At 44.3% G+C, this 17,811-nt stretch overlaps 1 protein-coding gene across 1 annotated transcript; it reads left to right on the top strand.

Annotated features, from left to right (window-relative positions):
• Nucleotides 1–667: 667 nt before the first annotated feature.
• On the top strand, nucleotides 668–17,744 carry LCT (lactase; the record flags this gene model as incomplete). The annotated part of the gene is made up of 17 exons (XM_082285602.1): nucleotides 668–1,319; nucleotides 2,163–2,242; nucleotides 3,490–3,573; nucleotides 4,244–4,346; nucleotides 5,079–5,154; nucleotides 5,920–6,607; nucleotides 6,992–7,637; nucleotides 8,999–10,558; nucleotides 10,892–11,160; nucleotides 11,307–11,597; nucleotides 12,424–12,622; nucleotides 13,289–13,491; nucleotides 13,863–13,972; nucleotides 14,505–14,639; nucleotides 15,523–15,746; nucleotides 16,639–16,875; nucleotides 17,533–17,744. 17 exons carry the CDS (start codon nucleotides 668–670, stop codon nucleotides 17,742–17,744), a joined length of 5,769 nt encoding a protein of 1,922 aa, XP_082141728.1.
• Nucleotides 17,745–17,811: the final 67 nt, after the last annotated feature.

The raw sequence follows: 17,811 nt of genomic DNA, 5'->3' as shown, positions 1-17,811 counted from the left end.
GGTCACCTGAATGTGTCCACCCAGCCAGGAGAGCAGTGTTTTCAGGGCTGAAGGAGGGAGTGCTTTGGAAAGCAAAGAAATGAGACTCAGATTCCTGGGATGTTATTAGGTAGGAGGAAGCACACTGTTGCTGCTGCCTGAATTCACCTAAGAGTCACTTTTCCAGCTGGGTGAGGTACCACATCTCAGATTTCCTTTATCCACCCAGGAATTAGAGAGCAAACGTGCCTCCTGCTGCCCTCCATGCCCTAAGCCGTGGACCCAGCCCCAGCCATGCAGATAACTCTGCTATGGTTGTTTTTTGCACCCAGAGCTGTGCTGGGATTCTTCTAAAGCTGAAAAAGGCCAAAAGGAGAAGGAAAGTTTATCTCCTTATTTCATCTTCCTCTAAATGGAAGGCAATATTAGCAAATGTCAACTGATATTTAAGCCTAAAGGGAAACGTGAGCATCTCAGAAAATGTTTTCACATTACCTTTCTCTGAGTGAGAGTGTTTTTTGTGTTCATCCATTTGCCTGTTTATCTACTGATTGGAAGTCCTGGTCTGTTATTCCCATGTCAGCTAGTTCAGGGAACCTTATCTGTGCAGCAGATAATTTCAGTTAAATATTACTTCTGCTAGAGTATAAGTAGTGTGGAATAACTGTTTCTGAAGCCAGGTTCAGAAATGGACCTGATTTGTAAGACAGTCATCTTTCTCTTGGCGTCTCTCAGCCTTGGGATAGATGGGGAATTTGCTCGGAATTTTATCACCATTGCTGGGCCTCTACCCAGTGAGCTGGCAGCGAGATTGGGTCTGCAGGACCAGGTCCTGCCCAAGGACCAGCAGGGCCCTGGCATGGCTGCAGCACAGTGCCAGCCAGACCTTGTGGCTTCCGAGCTGGCCCGGTACTTCTCCCCGCTCCGTGAGCTCGGGGTGACGCACTACAAAGTCCTCCTGCCGTGGGCTCGCCTTCTTCCCGAGGGGAGCGCCGTGAAGGCGGATGGAGCCCAGGTGTGGTGCTACCGGCAGCTGCTGGAGGCCCTGGCTGCTGCAGGCCTCAGAGCCGTGCTGGTTCTGCACAAGGGGCGAGTGCCCGGCGCCGTGGCCGCGCAGGCCAGCGGGAGGAATGGCAGGGCTTTTAACAAGCTTTTTGTGGAGTATGCAGAGTTCAGCTTCCATGCCTTTGGGGACCTGGTGGATGCATGGCTCTCCTTCAGTGATCTGCCAGAGGTCCTTCAAAGCCTGCCCTACAATGACCCCCAGGAACAAGTCCAGGCTGTGGCTGCTGCTCATGAAGGATTTTACACTACTCTCCATGAGATGATCTCACCAGCGGGTAAGGAGAGCAGGGAGAGGGGTTTTTCAATATGACTCATTAATATTTCATGATGGAATTAAATGGCAACTGCTACATGCAGTCTCTGCGTAGATATTTTTGTGTACCTTTTTCTGACCTGCAGAGGAAGGACTAAAACCTTTCTGAAATGTACCTGAAAGTGTGAAAAAACAAGGCACAGGAAGTCTCCTATGCGATAATAACTGTGAGGAAGTCTGCAGTGTCCTTTGTTTGACTTTCCTTGTTGCAGAGCCTGGGGTTTACAGTAATTAAATCCCAAATCTACTGGTGTTACACAGAGCAACAGAATTTCACCTCTTCCATGATGGGTACCTGGGATTTTCCAAGCAGCTGTCACCTTGGGTCTGCCTTCTTTGGCCTTGGAATTTTTCTGTCCCAGACAGACAACCAGTAGAGCTGGCTGAGTTACCATTTCTTTTCCCAAATTTTTAATTCTTGCATTTGTCAGGAATACTTTGTTGTACAGTTCACACTATCTGGTGATAGTCCTTGGAAGTTGCCCATCTTCCCTCCTGCATCTCCTGTCCCTCCAAGTTCCTGCCACCCAGCATCTCAGAAGCATTCAGTATAGAATGGATTAAAAAAATTTAAAAACTGTAGAACCATCACAAAGGCATGAAAATTTGAATGGTGCCTTTGAATTTCTACCTTCTTCAGCTCTCCATTGAAACCACAATGGGTATTCTGAAATCAACTACCTGGAGCACTGTCTGATGTTCCACAGCTTCAACAATTTAAAACTGGTTTTAAAATAACTTCAGTAAACTGAAATTTTATTTGTCCTTAATATGTTACTAGCAGACTGCCTCTTTCTCTCTCAAGGTGGAAAGCTGTCCATTGCTTTGGAAATAAGCACTGTCCAAGACATGACTCCATCAGAATTGCTTTCAGTTTCTCTTCAGGTGACACCTTGAGGAAATATTTCCAAAATTATATAAATTTGCCTTGATTTAGCTTTGTTTTTATGTATGGGATCAAATGACTTGTTGCAAGTTAAATAAGATTTTAGCAGGTTGATCAGTTAACAGTTTGGTAAGCTTTAATTATTGGATTAGTCTGATTATGTGAAACCTGCTGATTTAAAAATTGTTTCAGCATCCTTTCCTGGCTGGTAGGCACTGATTAAGCTACATGGAGACAAATTTGTTCTCATAATTGACAATTTTAGCAATATACTTGCTAAATGACAAGGCGTCTCCAAAAAGTGTACCTGTTACCATTTTCTTTGCAGGTGTACTTAATGCACCACCAAATATATCAATACTTTATCTTAATTAGCTGCTATTTAAAAGATCTGCTGATTTTGTTAAATCCCAGTCTGAGCTGTGCTAAAAGTGATGCAGTTTCACAGAGATGGCACAACACGAGGAGAATATAATCTCTGCAAAGGCAATGACATCCTTTCTTAAAGATCCAGCTCCCTGTTCATAGCTGTCCTCACCCAGAGGATGTTGATGTAGGATACAGTGCACAGATGACACTGTGGGGTTTTTTGCTTAATCCTTCAAACCTTAGAACCAGGTCAAGCAACGTTGTAGCTGTGACATTGCAAGGATTTCAGCAAGGTGTGGTTTGTAGAGAGAGCAAAGAAGTTGTTTTAGATGAGCTGATGAAACTAGAATTGAACCTTGGACTGAAAAACAAACTCAAATCTTATCAGTTTTCTTCCAACTTCATCAGCTGGTTTAATAAGAGAATGCAGTCTGTTCCTTTAAGGTTGTTGACTTCTAGTGGGAAAACCCTTGTGATATGGAATGATTAAAGATTTCTGAAGTGGACTTTCAACCAAGGGTTATTGATAAAGCCTACCTGAACCACATAGTTAAAAAGGTTTCTCTGATTAATCATAAACATAATCTTACTAATTAAAAAATTAACTGTAAATCATTAATATTAAATTCATAAAATAGAATTTAATTTAGTTTAACTTCTTCTTTGTTTAGTAAGAGACACGCAAAACACATCTTCCCATACAGCATCCAGTTTGGGCTCATTATATTGTCCAGGGCTCCCATGCAGCTGTATGGCTTCTTACTCCAGAAATATGTCTTTATCAAACCTTACACAGTTTTATGTATTTTTAATGTAATACTTCAGAAAAAAACCCCATTTTCCTCCAGCATGATTCTTTTCTTTTTCTTGTTTCCAGGATTCAGTAGACTTTGTGTCTCTTAGCCTTCAGTACCATTGTGGAAATGAAACAGATTTCTACAAGAAATTGAGTGAATTCCAGGTAATGTTATGCGCAGCATTAGAATTATAGCAGCAAACAACAGAACATAAATAGGAGCAGAATTTCATGTGCTGTGATGCATGTCTAAACAGTTCTGACTTTCTGTGAGCTACACTAGGAAGCAGCTGCAAAGTGCTCATTTCTCTGTTGTTACTCTGACTTAAAAACAGTTGATGGAAAGTGCTGGAAAGGATCATCTTGGTCAATGCTTATTATTGCTGCATTAACAACTGGAATGGCAGAATTCTTTTGTCCAGGACTGAAAAACCTTCTCTCTCGCATGCTAAGTGTTTGATAGGCTGTTAGACTAATACCTGTACGCTGAAAGGTATTATTAAACTCTAGCATGGGCTCTACAACGGTGCTACCAAACTTCACATTCCTCATCAGCAGAGGCAGTGCTAGAAATGTTGCTGAGGGTGAGTTTATTAACGGATTAGATCTCATGGCAGCACCAACATCAGTGATGCTGTAGGCTGGTACCTATTATTACATAAATTAACCTCTGATAGTTTTTTGCATTCTTAAAATCCATAAGCACAGAGTCTTCCAGCATCTGGGTAGCAGGATAAGGAGCTGCCCATGTAAAATGCAAAAAATGCCAAGAACGTGGTTTTACTAGATGGCTGATGCTTCTCTTCATACTGCTCCCTGATTTCTGGTTTTGCAGAGTGTCTGGAAGGACAAAGACATCTTGGTTTTTAGTCTAAAGGTCCTTGATTGTGCTTCCGTGGAAGAGAATCCTTTCATACCAGCAGCTGCCATTGTCACAGGTGAGTGATGTTTCAAGGAGGAGAGTTTTTTGTTTAAAATCTGCATGATAACTTATGGCGGAAATTCCAAATCATCCAATCTAGGCTGCTGCTATTAGATAAAATAACTTTATGGTTTTTTATAGCCTTATTGGAAAACTAAGGGTGGATGGTGAATGTTGAGGGAGCAGAAGCAGGAAATCTTCCCCAAATCTTTTCGTCATTTTCATCAGCCTCAAGTTGCAGTGGGAGAGGTTTAGGTTGGATATTAGGAAAAATTTCTTCACTGAAAGGGTTGTCAAGCACTGTTACAGGCTGCCCAGGAAAGTGGGGGAGTCACCATCCCCTGTAGGAACTTAAAACACATGCAGATGTGTCACTTGGGGACATGGTTTCGTGTTGGATTGGCATGGTTGGCAATTCTGGAGTCACCATCCCCATAGGGCTTTAAAAGAAACATAGATGTGGCACTTAGGGACATGGTTTAGTGTTGTTTGGCAGTGCTGGGTTATCAGTTGGACTTGATGATCTTAGAGGTATTTTCCAACCTAAGTGATTCTATGATACTATGATAATTTTTTAATATGCATTTGTAAGTTTAATTAAAAACTCAATACATTTGACCTGAGAAAAATAGCTATTAGTTATGAAGTGCACCTTGTTTCTCAAGGTGTAATTGCACAAACAGGGTCATGAAGTCCATGGCTTCTAAGTTATGGCTACACCCCTCACTTACCATTTGTTTGTTTTCAGCTATTAATAAAGAAGAAGCACGTATGGTTGGGTGTGATGTTAATGATTTCTTGGACTACTTTTCTGAGGTTTTGAGGTACTACAATCAAATACCGTAATACTGTATAACACTACAAAAATGTACAGTAATAAACAGCATCCTCTAGAAACCTATGTGCAGGGAGAGACAAGACATTTTAGTGGTAAAGTCTGCTGCTATTTGCTGAAGGGGCTGCAAAGGGCTGTCTTTCTGCTGAGCCAGTCTCTTCCAATTACTTGCAATCCTCTATCCTGCTACTAATCCTATAATGTAATCCTCTCTACTCTCTCATCCTTGGTTACCCAAATTGCACCTTCAAGCCAATAATTACAAGTACATATTTCAAGCCTTCTGCTTTTTTCAAGAGCAAAGTGGTTATAAATAAACAAATCCAATAGAGGCTTTCCTAGGGGAGAAGCCAACTGAGCTTATGGAAACGTGGGAGATCTCATTGTGCAGGGAGATGCTAAGGATTACAGTAGCAGGATTGACTAGTTTTAGCTTATCCTATGGAAACTCATGAAGCAGTTGTAGCAAGGGAAATTGCTGCTCACTGCAAGGATTTTGTTGGCACCTCTGGCCTAACTAATGAATTATGAGACTCTATGTGCAAAGAGCTGTTCTGTGGTTACCCCACTGCCCTCCACCTTCGTGTCCCAGCTGGGAGACAGCAGGGTTGGATTGCTCAGATGTCAAAGTAGCTATAGGTGACTAATGTGACCTGAATGGGAACCACATGATTCCTTTATACTCCATGTTTGCAAGTTCTATGGTACATGCATCTACCTTGGAGATTTTAACTTCTATTTATTCTACTTCCAGCGAAACAAATACTTTGCAGGAAAATCTAGATGCTGTTCTTGCCCCTCGGTCCTCCTATCAAACAGTCTGGGAAATGTTTGCTGAACAGTCTGAATCGGAGAGGGATTCTTTCCTGCAAGATGTTTTCCCAAGTGGTTTCCTCTGGGGCATATCCACAGGTGCCTTTAACATCGAAGGAGCTTGGGCAGAGGATGGGAAAGGAGAAAGCATCTGGGATCAGTTTGGGCATGGGGGCCATGTCCACATGAACCAAACAGCAGACGTGGCATGTGACAGCTACTATAAAACCAGCTATGACATTTACCTGCTTAGGGGTCTTCACCCCCAGCTGTACAAATTTTCTTTATCCTGGTCTAGAATTTTCCCTGCTGGCACCAATGAGACCATCAATTCCAAGGGTGTTGATTATTACAGCCGATTAATTGACCAGTTGTTAGACTCTAACATTGAGCCCATGGTGACTCTGTTCCACTGGGACCTGCCCCAAGCTCTGCAGGCTCTTGGTGGCTGGCAGAATGAAAGTATCATAGATGCTTTTGTGAGCTACGCAGACTTCTGCTTTTCCACGTTCGGGGATCGAGTCAAGCTCTGGATTACATTCCATGAGCCCTGGGTTATCAGCTACGCTGGCTATGGCACTGGAGAGCATCCTCCAGGAATCACTGACCCGGGAGCAGCATCTTACAAGGTAGGGGCACAGGAATAATTGGGATCCTGCAGCTACTCTTGGTGGGTTGTTTTCCTCTGATGGTCCTGTGCTTTAACTATGTTCAAGCCTAAAGTGGTCTCTGAGACAACAATGCGGTTGTTGGATCTACGATACTTGTTAAAAATGGGTTAGTTAACAGAGGCTAGGTGTTATTACTTCATTTTTCTATTCTGAAAGCTGGTGTTGATGGATAGTTAGATTCTTTTGCTTATTCCAAAACTTCCTACACTCCTTGTCTATCATTGTTTTGTCAAGGTGTTTTCTTTTGGATGGAGAGGACATTTTCACGTGGCAATAAACCCAATGCTTAAGAGTTTCTGTGCAATGCAGTCTGACACATTTTCCTCTGCTTTCTGCTCCCAGGTTGCTCACACAATTCTCAAGGCTCATGCCAAGGTCTGGCACCTGTATAACAGCAAATACCGTTCTCAGCAACTGGGAAAGGTGGGGCTCGTGCTGAACTCGGACTGGGCTGAACCCAAGACTCCAACCAGCTCCGAGGATGTGAGGGCATCTGAGAGGTACCTGCAGTTCATGCTTGGCTGGTTTGCTCACCCCATATTTGTTAATGGTGATTACCCAGATATGCTGAAGGCTCAGATCCAGGAAGTGAACCAGCAGTGCTCCACAACAGTCGCACAGCTGCCTGTGTTTACGGAGGAGGAGAAGTCCTGGGTGAAAGGGACTGCAGATTTCTTTGGCCTTTCCCATTACACTTCCCGCCTGGTCAGTGCCGGGGCTAATGGGATGTGCACACCAGGCTACGAGAGCATTGGGAACTTCTCCTTGCATGTAGATCCTTCCTGGCCACAGGCTGCCTCTTCTTGGATCCATGTGGTCCCTTGGGGATTAAGAAGGCTGCTGAAGTTTGTATCCCAGGAATACACAGGGTCAAAGATCCCAATATACATAGCAGGGAGTGGTGTGCCAACAGGAGACACCGGGGATCTTCTCAACGACACTCTGCGAGTGGATTATTTCCGCCAGTACATCGATGAGGCCCTGAAGGGTATGGAGAAATCACATTATTTTATTTTTTTTTAATCATGGCAAGTAGTTATTCTAGCCCTTCCATGGTGGTTAACTTTAAAACATCACCACTTGCACAGTGATGTGATGTCAGCTGCCTGTTGTGTAGGTAATGAGTGTGACTCTATATACTTAAGCCTCTCTGGTGTCCAGATACGGAACTCTCCATTCTCTTTAGATGTTGGAATGCGTTTTTCATATTTATGGATTAATGTAGCCTGGACCCTAAGGTCAGTCCCTCTGTGAGAACACTGGTTTTTTATATACTCCTGCTCCCCTGGAGATGATTGGCCTGCAGGCTCTTGCATGAAGACATCTCATAAATTGGGGCTGAACTGCCTGTACCGATTAATCTCATAAATTGGGGCTGAACTGCCTGTACCGATTAATCGGATCTAACTGGCAGCAAGCACTTCATACTGAAAATATCTCCATAAAATTTCTACCTCAATCATTTTGAGAATGTTTAAGTTATGCTTGTAGAATGTTCAAGTTATGCTTGTATCTTTGCAAGATGTGTATTGTTTGACATAAAAATAGTGTTAGTGGCAAGTTCTGGACAAGCATAGAGAGCTGAGATTTCAAATAGAGATTTGACTGATGCTCTCTAGATAGACTAAACAATACTGTTAGGAAAACATTAAATATGATGCATTAAATATGTTGGTGATCAGTGTGTACCAAAGATCAGCATTTGATCTTCTTGACGTAGATCTCAACATACTGCTAGAAGTGTTGAAAGAGCTACAGAAAACACAATTTAGCATTGCTGTTATGCCTCATCAGAAGCAAAGAGGATGGACTGCACATGGGAGTGAACTTTTTTTGAATGAGAGAGATTTCGTGCTTTTTTTTGTAGGCAATGTGAGGAGGGATGCTGGACTTGCCTCTGCTGGTATTGGGTACACTGTTCTGCTAAAAGAAGCTCTCCTGTGCTCAGGGAATATAGACAAGCTCTAAATACCTGCAATGTTTCACTTTAATTACAGTGTTAAATCTAAAAGTGCACCATACATCCAAACTGATGAAATCTGCTTGAAAACAAGAACACAGGGAAGGGATACCAGTGGCACAAGTGTCCTGTACTCAGATACCTCTTGAGTAATACTTCTTTTCTCACACATTTCTATCACTAAGCATATCACCAGCTCCTATTACTGTGCTGACTGCTTTTTCTGCCAGATATTCTTAATTGTTTGGGAGGTTTTTCTAGCCTTTAAAACCATTTGTAAGTGCTTGGCTTGTCACACATATCCTTGGCTGTGCTGCTTCTGTTGTGCTGAGCTGTGTTCAGGAAATGTTCAGGTGGGTAATTACAGTGTCTCGTTGTTTCTGTGGCAGCGGTGAAACTGGATGCTGTTGATGTTCGGTCCTACATTGCTCGATCCCTGCTTGATGGCTTTGAGGGCCCAGTGGGATACAGCCTAAAATTTGGGCTGCATCACGTGAACTTTGAAGATAGCAACAGACCAAGGACTCCCAAGGCATCTGCTTACTTCTATTCCAGTGTTATTGAAAAGAATGGTTTTCCATCCAAAGCCTTGGGCAGATCTTCTGCACCAGTGGTGTTTGACCGACCTGTGCCATCAAAGCTGCCTAATTTACCAGCATCAGAAGTTCCCTCCAAAGCAAAGGTTGTCTGGCAGAAGTTTTCATCCCAGACTGCTCATGAAAGAGACATGTACTTTTATGGGACATTCCCAGAGGATTTTACATGGGGTGTGTCTTCCTCTGCCTACCAGATAGAGGGAGGCTGGGATGCCGATGGCAAAGGACCCAGCATTTGGGATAACTTCACCCATGTCCCAGGGAATATAAACAATAATGATACTGGAGATATAGCTTGTGATAGCTACAACAAGGTAGAGGAAGATATTTACCTGCTGAGAGCCTTAGGGGTAAAGAATTACCGTTTTTCCCTGTCCTGGCCTCGAATTTTCCCCACTGGAAGGAACAACTCAATCAACAGCCACGGAGTTGACTACTACAACCGTCTCATTGATGGACTGGTTGCAAACAACATCACTCCAATTGTCACTCTCTACCACTGGGACCTGCCACAAGCTCTTCAAGACATTGGTGGCTGGGAGAGTGATGAGCTGATTGACCTGTTTGACAGCTTTGCTGACTTCTGTTTCCGGACCTTTGGGGACAGGGTGAAGTTCTGGATTACGTTCAATGAACCCAACATCATTGCCTGGCTGGGCTATGGCCTCGGGACATTCCCACCCAGTGTCAAGGACCCTGGCAGTGCTCCCTACAGGGTTGCCCACATCTTACTGAAAGCTCATGCCAGGGCCTACCACACCTACGATGACAAATACAGAGCAAGTCAGGCAGGGGTCATTGCCCTGTGCCCCTTCATTAGCTGGGCTGAGCCGAAGACACCAAGCGACCCCAGGGACATTGAAGCTGCTGACAGGTACCTGCAGTTTTTGGTGGGTTGGTTCACACACCCAATTTTCAAAAATGGGGACTACCCCGAGGTCATGAAGTGGAAAGTTGGGAACAGGAGTGAGCTCCAGAACCTGCCGTCGTCGCGCCTGCCGGTTTTCACCGAGGAGGAGCGTGAATACATCCGGGGCACAGCAGATGTCTTCTGCTTCAACACGTACTCCTCCAAAATTGTAACCCATTCAACAACACCTCTGAAGCCCTTCTCTTATGAGTATGACCAGGAGCTTTCAAAAACAGTTGACAGCTCCTGGCCTTCCTCAGCTCTTAGTGACCATCGGGCTGTGGCCTGGGGTCTGAGGAGGCTACTGAACTGGATCAAAGAGGAATATGGAAACCCCCCAATATATATCATTGAGAATGGAGTGGGCGTAAAGACCAAATCGGATGTTGATGACAATGCCAGGATATTTTACTACAAAACATACATTGATGAAGCTTTAAAAGGTACCAGAATTTTCTTTTGTTCTGTTGGTGTTGTGTGTCTCCTCTCTAGATTTCTGGTTATTTTAGTTCTTTGAAGAGTACTTTTTAAAAGCGATTGATATCAGTTTTTAAATAGTCTGAACACAATATAAGCATAGTGCTTGTTTTTATTATGTCCTTTGCATGGTTGTGCTTTGTTTCCTCCAACAAGAAGATACTCTTAATGATCTTAGTTGACCAGCGCCACCTGTATGTAACTAGGAGCCTGTATGTGCTTGCATGTGAATTCTGTAGGATTCATTTGAAGTGTGATTATGCCACTGATGCTCCTCCATTTATTTTCTGGTCTTTCAGCTTACAAGGTAGATGGTGTTAATCTGAAAGGATACAACGTTTGGTCTCTGATGGATAACTTTGAATGGGTGGATGGTTATGAGCCAAAATTTGGATTGCACCAGATTGATTTTGACAACCCCAACAGGCCAAGAACGCCAAAGCGCTCTGCTGTGTACTATGCAGAAATCATCCGCAATAACGGCATCCCACTGCCCAAGGAAGAGGAATTTTTGTATGGAGAGTTTCCAGACAACTTCTGGTGGAGTGTAGCAACTGCAGCTTACCAGGTCAGGAAACTGATATGGGCTCCTGAAGTATCTGTGGAGAGTTAACTCATTGTGTGGCACCACAAAGAATAACAGGCTGAATTCTTTGCTAGGCCAAGACATAAATTTGGGTTTGCTAACAATATCTCCCCCATTTTCAATTACAGATTGAAGGAGGATGGAGAGCAGATGGGAAAGGACTTAGCATTTGGGACAAATATTCCCACACTCCCTTGAGAATTGGCAATGATGCAACTGGAGATGTAGCTTGTGACAGCTACCACAAGATTGAGGAGGATGTGGAAATGCTGAAAAGCCTCAAGGTGTCTCACTATCGTTTTTCAATCTCCTGGTCCCGTGTCCTCCCAGATGGGACCACCAGATACATCAATGAAATGGGACTGAACTACTACGAAAGGCTGATCGATGCCCTTCTGGCAGCCAACATTATGCCTCAGGTAACTAAACCCAGTAACTTTCAGGTAACTAAAAAATAGTAAACCCCAAATCTGATGCTCAGAGCAACATGTGTGTTTCCGTCCATACCCTTCTCCACACAGAAATTGTTTTTCATGGTTTTTCATTTCATTTTGTGAAGAAACATGGGTTATTGAATAAGCAGAGGAACTTGGAATGTAGGGATATGTTGAAATTACTCCCCAGAAAGACCACAGTAACCTTATTGTTGGCTGTTTCCAATTGCCTTCTCATCGCTCATGTGCTTGGAAATAGATTCCACAGGAACCTACGCAGGGTTCTTTCCAGACACTGAGGTGAGACTGACTAACATAGTTCCCAGGATCTTCCTTCTTGCCTTTCTTAGAGACAGATCTAACTTTGTTCTTTTCCTGGGAGTCAGGAAGCTCCGCTGGTCGGTGTTGTTTGTCACATACAATGGATGGTGACCTCACCCCTGCATCAATCAGCTCTTTTAGCACTGTTGAGTGACTATGAGCTGTCCTCATACCTCTGCACCAGCCCAGACAGGTGTTCTAGTGGATTGTATTGCACCTGAGAGTCAGTGCAGGTGCAGCAGTCCTTGACTGATGAGTTCTTGCTGTCACAAGGTGGTTTTTGGTAAAAGGTTCCATCTTCATTAGGCAGTCCCTAAAGAAACTGGCAAAAAGGTATTTTACTGAGTGCATGAGTGATTGCTACAACATCAAACTACATTAGGAACAGGTAACTGTAGATCAAAGCACAGTTTATTTGTGTTCATGAATGAGTCTGAGTTACTGCAAGAATGACTGGTTGAGTCCCTTGTCCTGCTGTCTTTCCACACAGGTGACTCTTTATCACTGGGACCTCCCACAGGCGCTGCAGGACGTCGGTGGGTGGGAGAATGATACTATAGTTCAGAGGTTTAAGGAATATGCTGAGGTCCTTTTCCAGAGGCTGGGGGATAAAGTGAAATTTTGGATAACCTTCAATGAACCCTACAACACTGCATATCTTGGCTATGGTGTTGGCACAGCTGCTCCAGGTAAGACTGCTGGGCATAACCTCACAGCCTTCACAGCACTGTCAGCACAATTGTTTTATGCTGCAGCAGAGAAGTTGCTTGGGGCTTGCAAAGGTAGAACAAGGAAGATGCTGTGGTGTGGACAGATGGGATTGCTGTGGTCCTTTCTCTCTGCCTGTCACCTCCAAGACCCATCCTCCTTCTTCCACTCTTCTACTCCACCCCTCCTCTGCAGCCTCTAGATTACACTTGTTGCCCAGAGCAGACTTCATTTCCAAACCACCTCTGGGGACTGTGGAGAAGAGTTAGGGCTGGAGGAGGACACAGCTCAGCAGCAGGGTAGAACCAAGAGGAGGGGATGTGAGCTAACCTGAACACACAGCTTTCTGCTCTCCATGGTGGCAGCAGCAGCCTGTTGCCAGGACTGGCAGCCCATGTCCCGCTCCTGAGGGAGGAGGGGGCAATGCAGGGTCCTCCTTGCACAGCCTTCCCATGGCAGCTGCTCCTTCAGCTGCCTGTGCCAAGCGCTGATCCCAGCCCAGGGCTGGGCTCGGGGCACCAGGTGTTGCATGTTCATTCCTTTACCAGGGGCAGTTCTGGGTGCCCCGAGGTTGTGTTAACCTGGGAGGCAGCCATGAGAGGGCTGGGAAGTGCTGTCCACTGCCTGTGCTGTCCCTGTCCCTGCAGGCATCTCCGTTCGGCCAGGGCGCGCTCCCTACGTGGTGGGACACAACCTGATCAAGGCACATGCAGAGGTCTGGCACCTCTACAACGAGACCTACCGGGCCAAGCAGGGAGGGCTCATCTCCATCACCATCAACTCTGACTGGGCAGAACCACGCAACCCGCACAATCAGGAGGATGTGGAAGCTGCCAGACGATTCTTGCAGGTACAGAGACCCCTGGTCATAGCTCTCCCTGCTGCTCCTGGTCACACCCCCTCTCCAGGTGCTGGATGTGCCCAGAGCCTAGGTCAGCATCTCATTGAAATAAAAGGATGAGGCAGAGGCATCACTCCATGGAAATGTATGTAGCCTCTTATGAGGGCCGATCAAGAATGCAACAGAAATGAGACAAAATATGGTTGCAGTGACAAAAGCTTATTAAATTTACTCCTGTTATATTGGCATCCATCCTTGGATATCTCCATGTGCCTGTTTGTTATAAATTCAGGTATCACCTATAAAGCAGCACATGACAGAGGAATGGCTAAATCCCATGTTTTGATATATGATTTATCCTCCCTTATTTCCTGGTTTAGTTTTTTCTAGGGTGGTTTGCTCATCCCATTTTCAAAAATGGTGATTATAATGAAGTGATGAAAAGAAGGATTCAGGAACGAAGTCTGGCTCAGGGCCTGAGCAAGTCCCGGTAAGAGCCCAGGCACACGCCTGCTTTTGTTTCACTAACTGTGCTGAAACCTGCTTTTCTTATAGAAATGATACATTTCAATGATTCTATTCCAATGTTACTGTACCAAAGCTTATTATATCCTCACAGAAAAATTCTAGTGTACATTTTCATAGAACCACAGAATGGTTTGTGTTGGAACCTTAAAAATCACTTCGTTCCAATCCAGGCAGGGGGGCTTTGCCTATTCCCTGTCTTTACCTCTTTTGCAAACTAAATTTACTAATATAACGTATCTTTGGGGTAATAAATTGTCAGCTCAGTGACACAGTAACTGCTCTGCATTAGACACAGTACTTTACCTGATGCCTGTGGTAAATTGGTTTAACTTTTCTTAAAACTATGTAGTAAACTCATTGGTCCCTCTCAATTACATTCTAATTTTCCATTCCCAGTTCCCACTTTCTCTCCTTGTGCTTGTGGTGTTGGTACCAGGGATCCCAGCAGTACCCACGGAGTGTGTGCAAAGTGTATTCTCTGTTTTCTCTTGCAGACTTCCAGAATTTACTGAGAGTGAAAAACAAAGAATTAAAGGCACATATGACTACTTTGGTCTAAATCATTATACCACAGTTTTAACATACAACCTAAACTATCCTAAGGGTGTTATGTCATATGACTCTGATAGGTAAGAGATGAATGTAAATTATTGGTTAAGTAAAATCTCCATACCTGGAGCCTGGGTCAACTGACAAGTATAAAATTTATAGCAAATAAAGCTCTGAGATAGGTGTTTTAAGCTGTTATAACCAATACCAGGAAAAATATATCCAAACAGTACCTGTGGTGCTTTTATTTTCACAAAAGTCCAGCAATAGCCCTTTTTTTTACAGACATGAGATGATAAACAATATTTATCATATTTCCTGCCCCCAGTCTGCAGTTTGAACTGTGTTATCCTGGTTTATGGATATTGATCCATTTGCTGTTTAACAGATTTACGTCCCCCACTGCATTGGATAAATGTAAGTTCAAACCCTAAATAGCTAAATCACTTCATGGTTAAGTATGCCTAAGTCAAGATTTTAAATTTATATACTAGTTTCTTTCCTCAGCTTCAAAAGGTAAACAACAGGAGTTTACTAGTGCTTCTAATGACAATTCAGGTAATGGTGGGACCACACAGAGGTGAAATTGTCTGCTTTCCAACATGTTTCCACACGGAATAGATGAAATTGTTTTAACTTCCCCTTTGCTGCTACATCCCCAGCCCCTTAATGTTTAGCCCTTTAGGACAGTGGGTTGTCTTTCAGTCCTGCACATAGGTGTAAAGGGCAATTTTGTGTGCTCAAGCACTGCATTATGTCTTGAAAAGTAGAAATGGCGTTGTAGCATACAAAGGTTTGGAACCAACATCACATCCTCAGCCACAGCTGATTTACACAGCGTATGACTGTAAAGCAAAGCATGAGAAGTGGTTTTCAGGCTTGTAAGCACCAGCAGCACCTCAGCCCTGGGCATGGAGGTGCCTGGCACATGGGACTGGCCCTGAGCAGTGTCCTTCTCCACAGGGGCATAGCCACAGTGACCGACCGCAGCTGGCTGAACTCTGGTTCCAGCTGGCTGAAGGTGACACCCTTTGGATTCAGGAAGATCCTCAGGTGGATAAAGGAAGAGTACAACAACCCTCCCATTTATGTGACCGAAAATGGGGTCTCGGAAAGGGGAGCCTTTCAATTCAATGACACTTGGAGAATGCATTACTATCGGACCTACATTAATGAGGCACTGAAAGGTAAGAGTGATTATTGACATCTGGTCATCCAAAGCTCTAGAGAGCAGCAGTGGCTCTGCCATAAGACTGATGTGTGTAAAGCAAGTTTTGAAGAGCTGAAAGGCCACTGCCATCACACTTGCAAGTTACACAGTCACATGGGCTTACCAAATCCACTACCAAGAGCCTTTGGGTTTACCAAAAACTGCCCCATGGATAGTCACAACTGTGCCAGGAAAGATGATCTAAAGGAAGAACAAACCCTGGGTTTAGTGGGGTAACCTGCAGGTTCTTTGATTTGCTGCACCTGGTGAGACAAGGTACTACTACCTGATAAACTCCTATTTTGGCTTCTAGTCTGACTACTGCTGTGTCTAAAAACTGCATCTTTGTTAAAAAACCGTAAAAACCCAACCCCCAAACTGGTTTCAGTTACAGCAGTGGTCAAACAACTTCAGGAAAGGGCTTTTTCAGTTTGCTTTTCTGACATACTGGGAACTGGCAGCCAGGTGTTCAGGAAGTGCTCATTTACTGCCTTGTAGCAGCAAGGCCCCACATACAGTAGTTTAAGCAATGGTTGCATTTTGATGGCTTTTCTTCTCTGTTCCTAAACCTTTGTTTCTTGAACAAAAACTTTGATTTTTGGAGCAGAGAAAAGCAGCGCCCGGTCCTGGGCACTGAGTGAACTACCCTGGCTGCTTGTTGGCTGTAACTTGGCAGCTGAGCTACCTCAAAGCCGCTGAGCCAAGTCAACACAGGAAAGAGATGGGAATAGGGAGAACAAAACCAATGAGGCCAAAGTGGCAATAACCTCACTGTGTGCTAAGTGTGGATGTGCTGGAGCACCTTCCTGCCCTGGCTGGCTGAGGGGTGACCACCAACCTGCTCTCTCTTCTCTCTTCTCTGCCTGCAGCCGTTGCACTCGACGGCGTTGACTTACGGGGCTACACTGCGTGGACACTGATGGATAACTTCGAGTGGGCAGTGGGGTATCAGGAAAAGTTTGGGCTCTACCACGTGAATTTCTCAGACCCTGCCTTGCCACGGCGCCCCAAGGCCTCGGCCAAGTATTACTCACAGATCATAAACTGCAATGGGTTTCCAGACCCAGCAACAGGCCCACATCCCTGTCTGGAACAGGAGCCAGAAGGTAAGTGACGCAGCAGAAATGGTGCTTTTGTGTTTGCATCTGATCCTAAAAGAGTTCCGTAATCTAAGGTCTTTAGAGACACCACCATTTTCTGCAATATTATTTTTAAGGACTCCAATCAATGTCACTTCCCTATGCAACACCAGACTAACAACAAAATCTTGTGCAAGAGCACCTTAACACACCTGTCTCCAAAATGTAGCAAAAGCTATTCCATTAGACTTTTCTCTAACAGAACTGCCCAAGCTGCTTTCCAAACCGCACACATTCAATACTCCCACAAGATTGTTTAGAAAAAGTTTTGAATACTTTATACAAATCCTTGTTTTGGGTAAGGCTTTGGAAATACCGATTCTTTTGTGATTTGTGTCTTCTCAACTGGAGCAGTACAATGAACAGCCACCAGTGTTAGTGTGGGGGTTTGGGAATGAGAATACTCACCGGTACTACCAGGAATTACACTATCAGCCTCAGCTGTGCATTTACTCTGAGCTGAAATTGGTTCAACCCCTGATTCCCCAGAATTACGGCTCCTGCCAGAATACTGGACAGCACTGCTGAAAGCCTTGTGGAGGCAGGAAGCAGCAGTGCCCACACCTGCATGGAACGGGTCCCCCAGGCTCTGTCCTAACACTTTCTCATTGTTTTCCCGTTCAGTGACACCAACAGAGCCCACTCCAGGAGCAGCTGCCAGTGTGCGCTTTTTGGGATTGGAACTGACATCCCAGAGAGCAGAAATAGCACTCTATGTGCTTTTTGCTCTTTCTGCAGTTGGAGCATTGGGCTTGGCTCTTTTTGCATACAAATATGGAAAATCATCCAAAAGATCCCATAAACAATCACACATGGAACTTAGTAATAAAATGTAACATTTCCACCTGATAAAATGTTTGTTTGGTTTGTTTTTTCTTAAAAAAAAGGTCTATACCACCAGGA

This window comes from Coloeus monedula, assembly GCF_965178545.1.
Source record: "Coloeus monedula genome assembly, chromosome: 7".
In the NCBI taxonomy this organism is placed as follows: Eukaryota; Metazoa; Chordata; class Aves; order Passeriformes; family Corvidae; genus Coloeus; species Coloeus monedula.
Note: the sequence above shows the minus strand (reverse complement) of the source record. Positions and strands in the feature narration are given on the sequence as shown.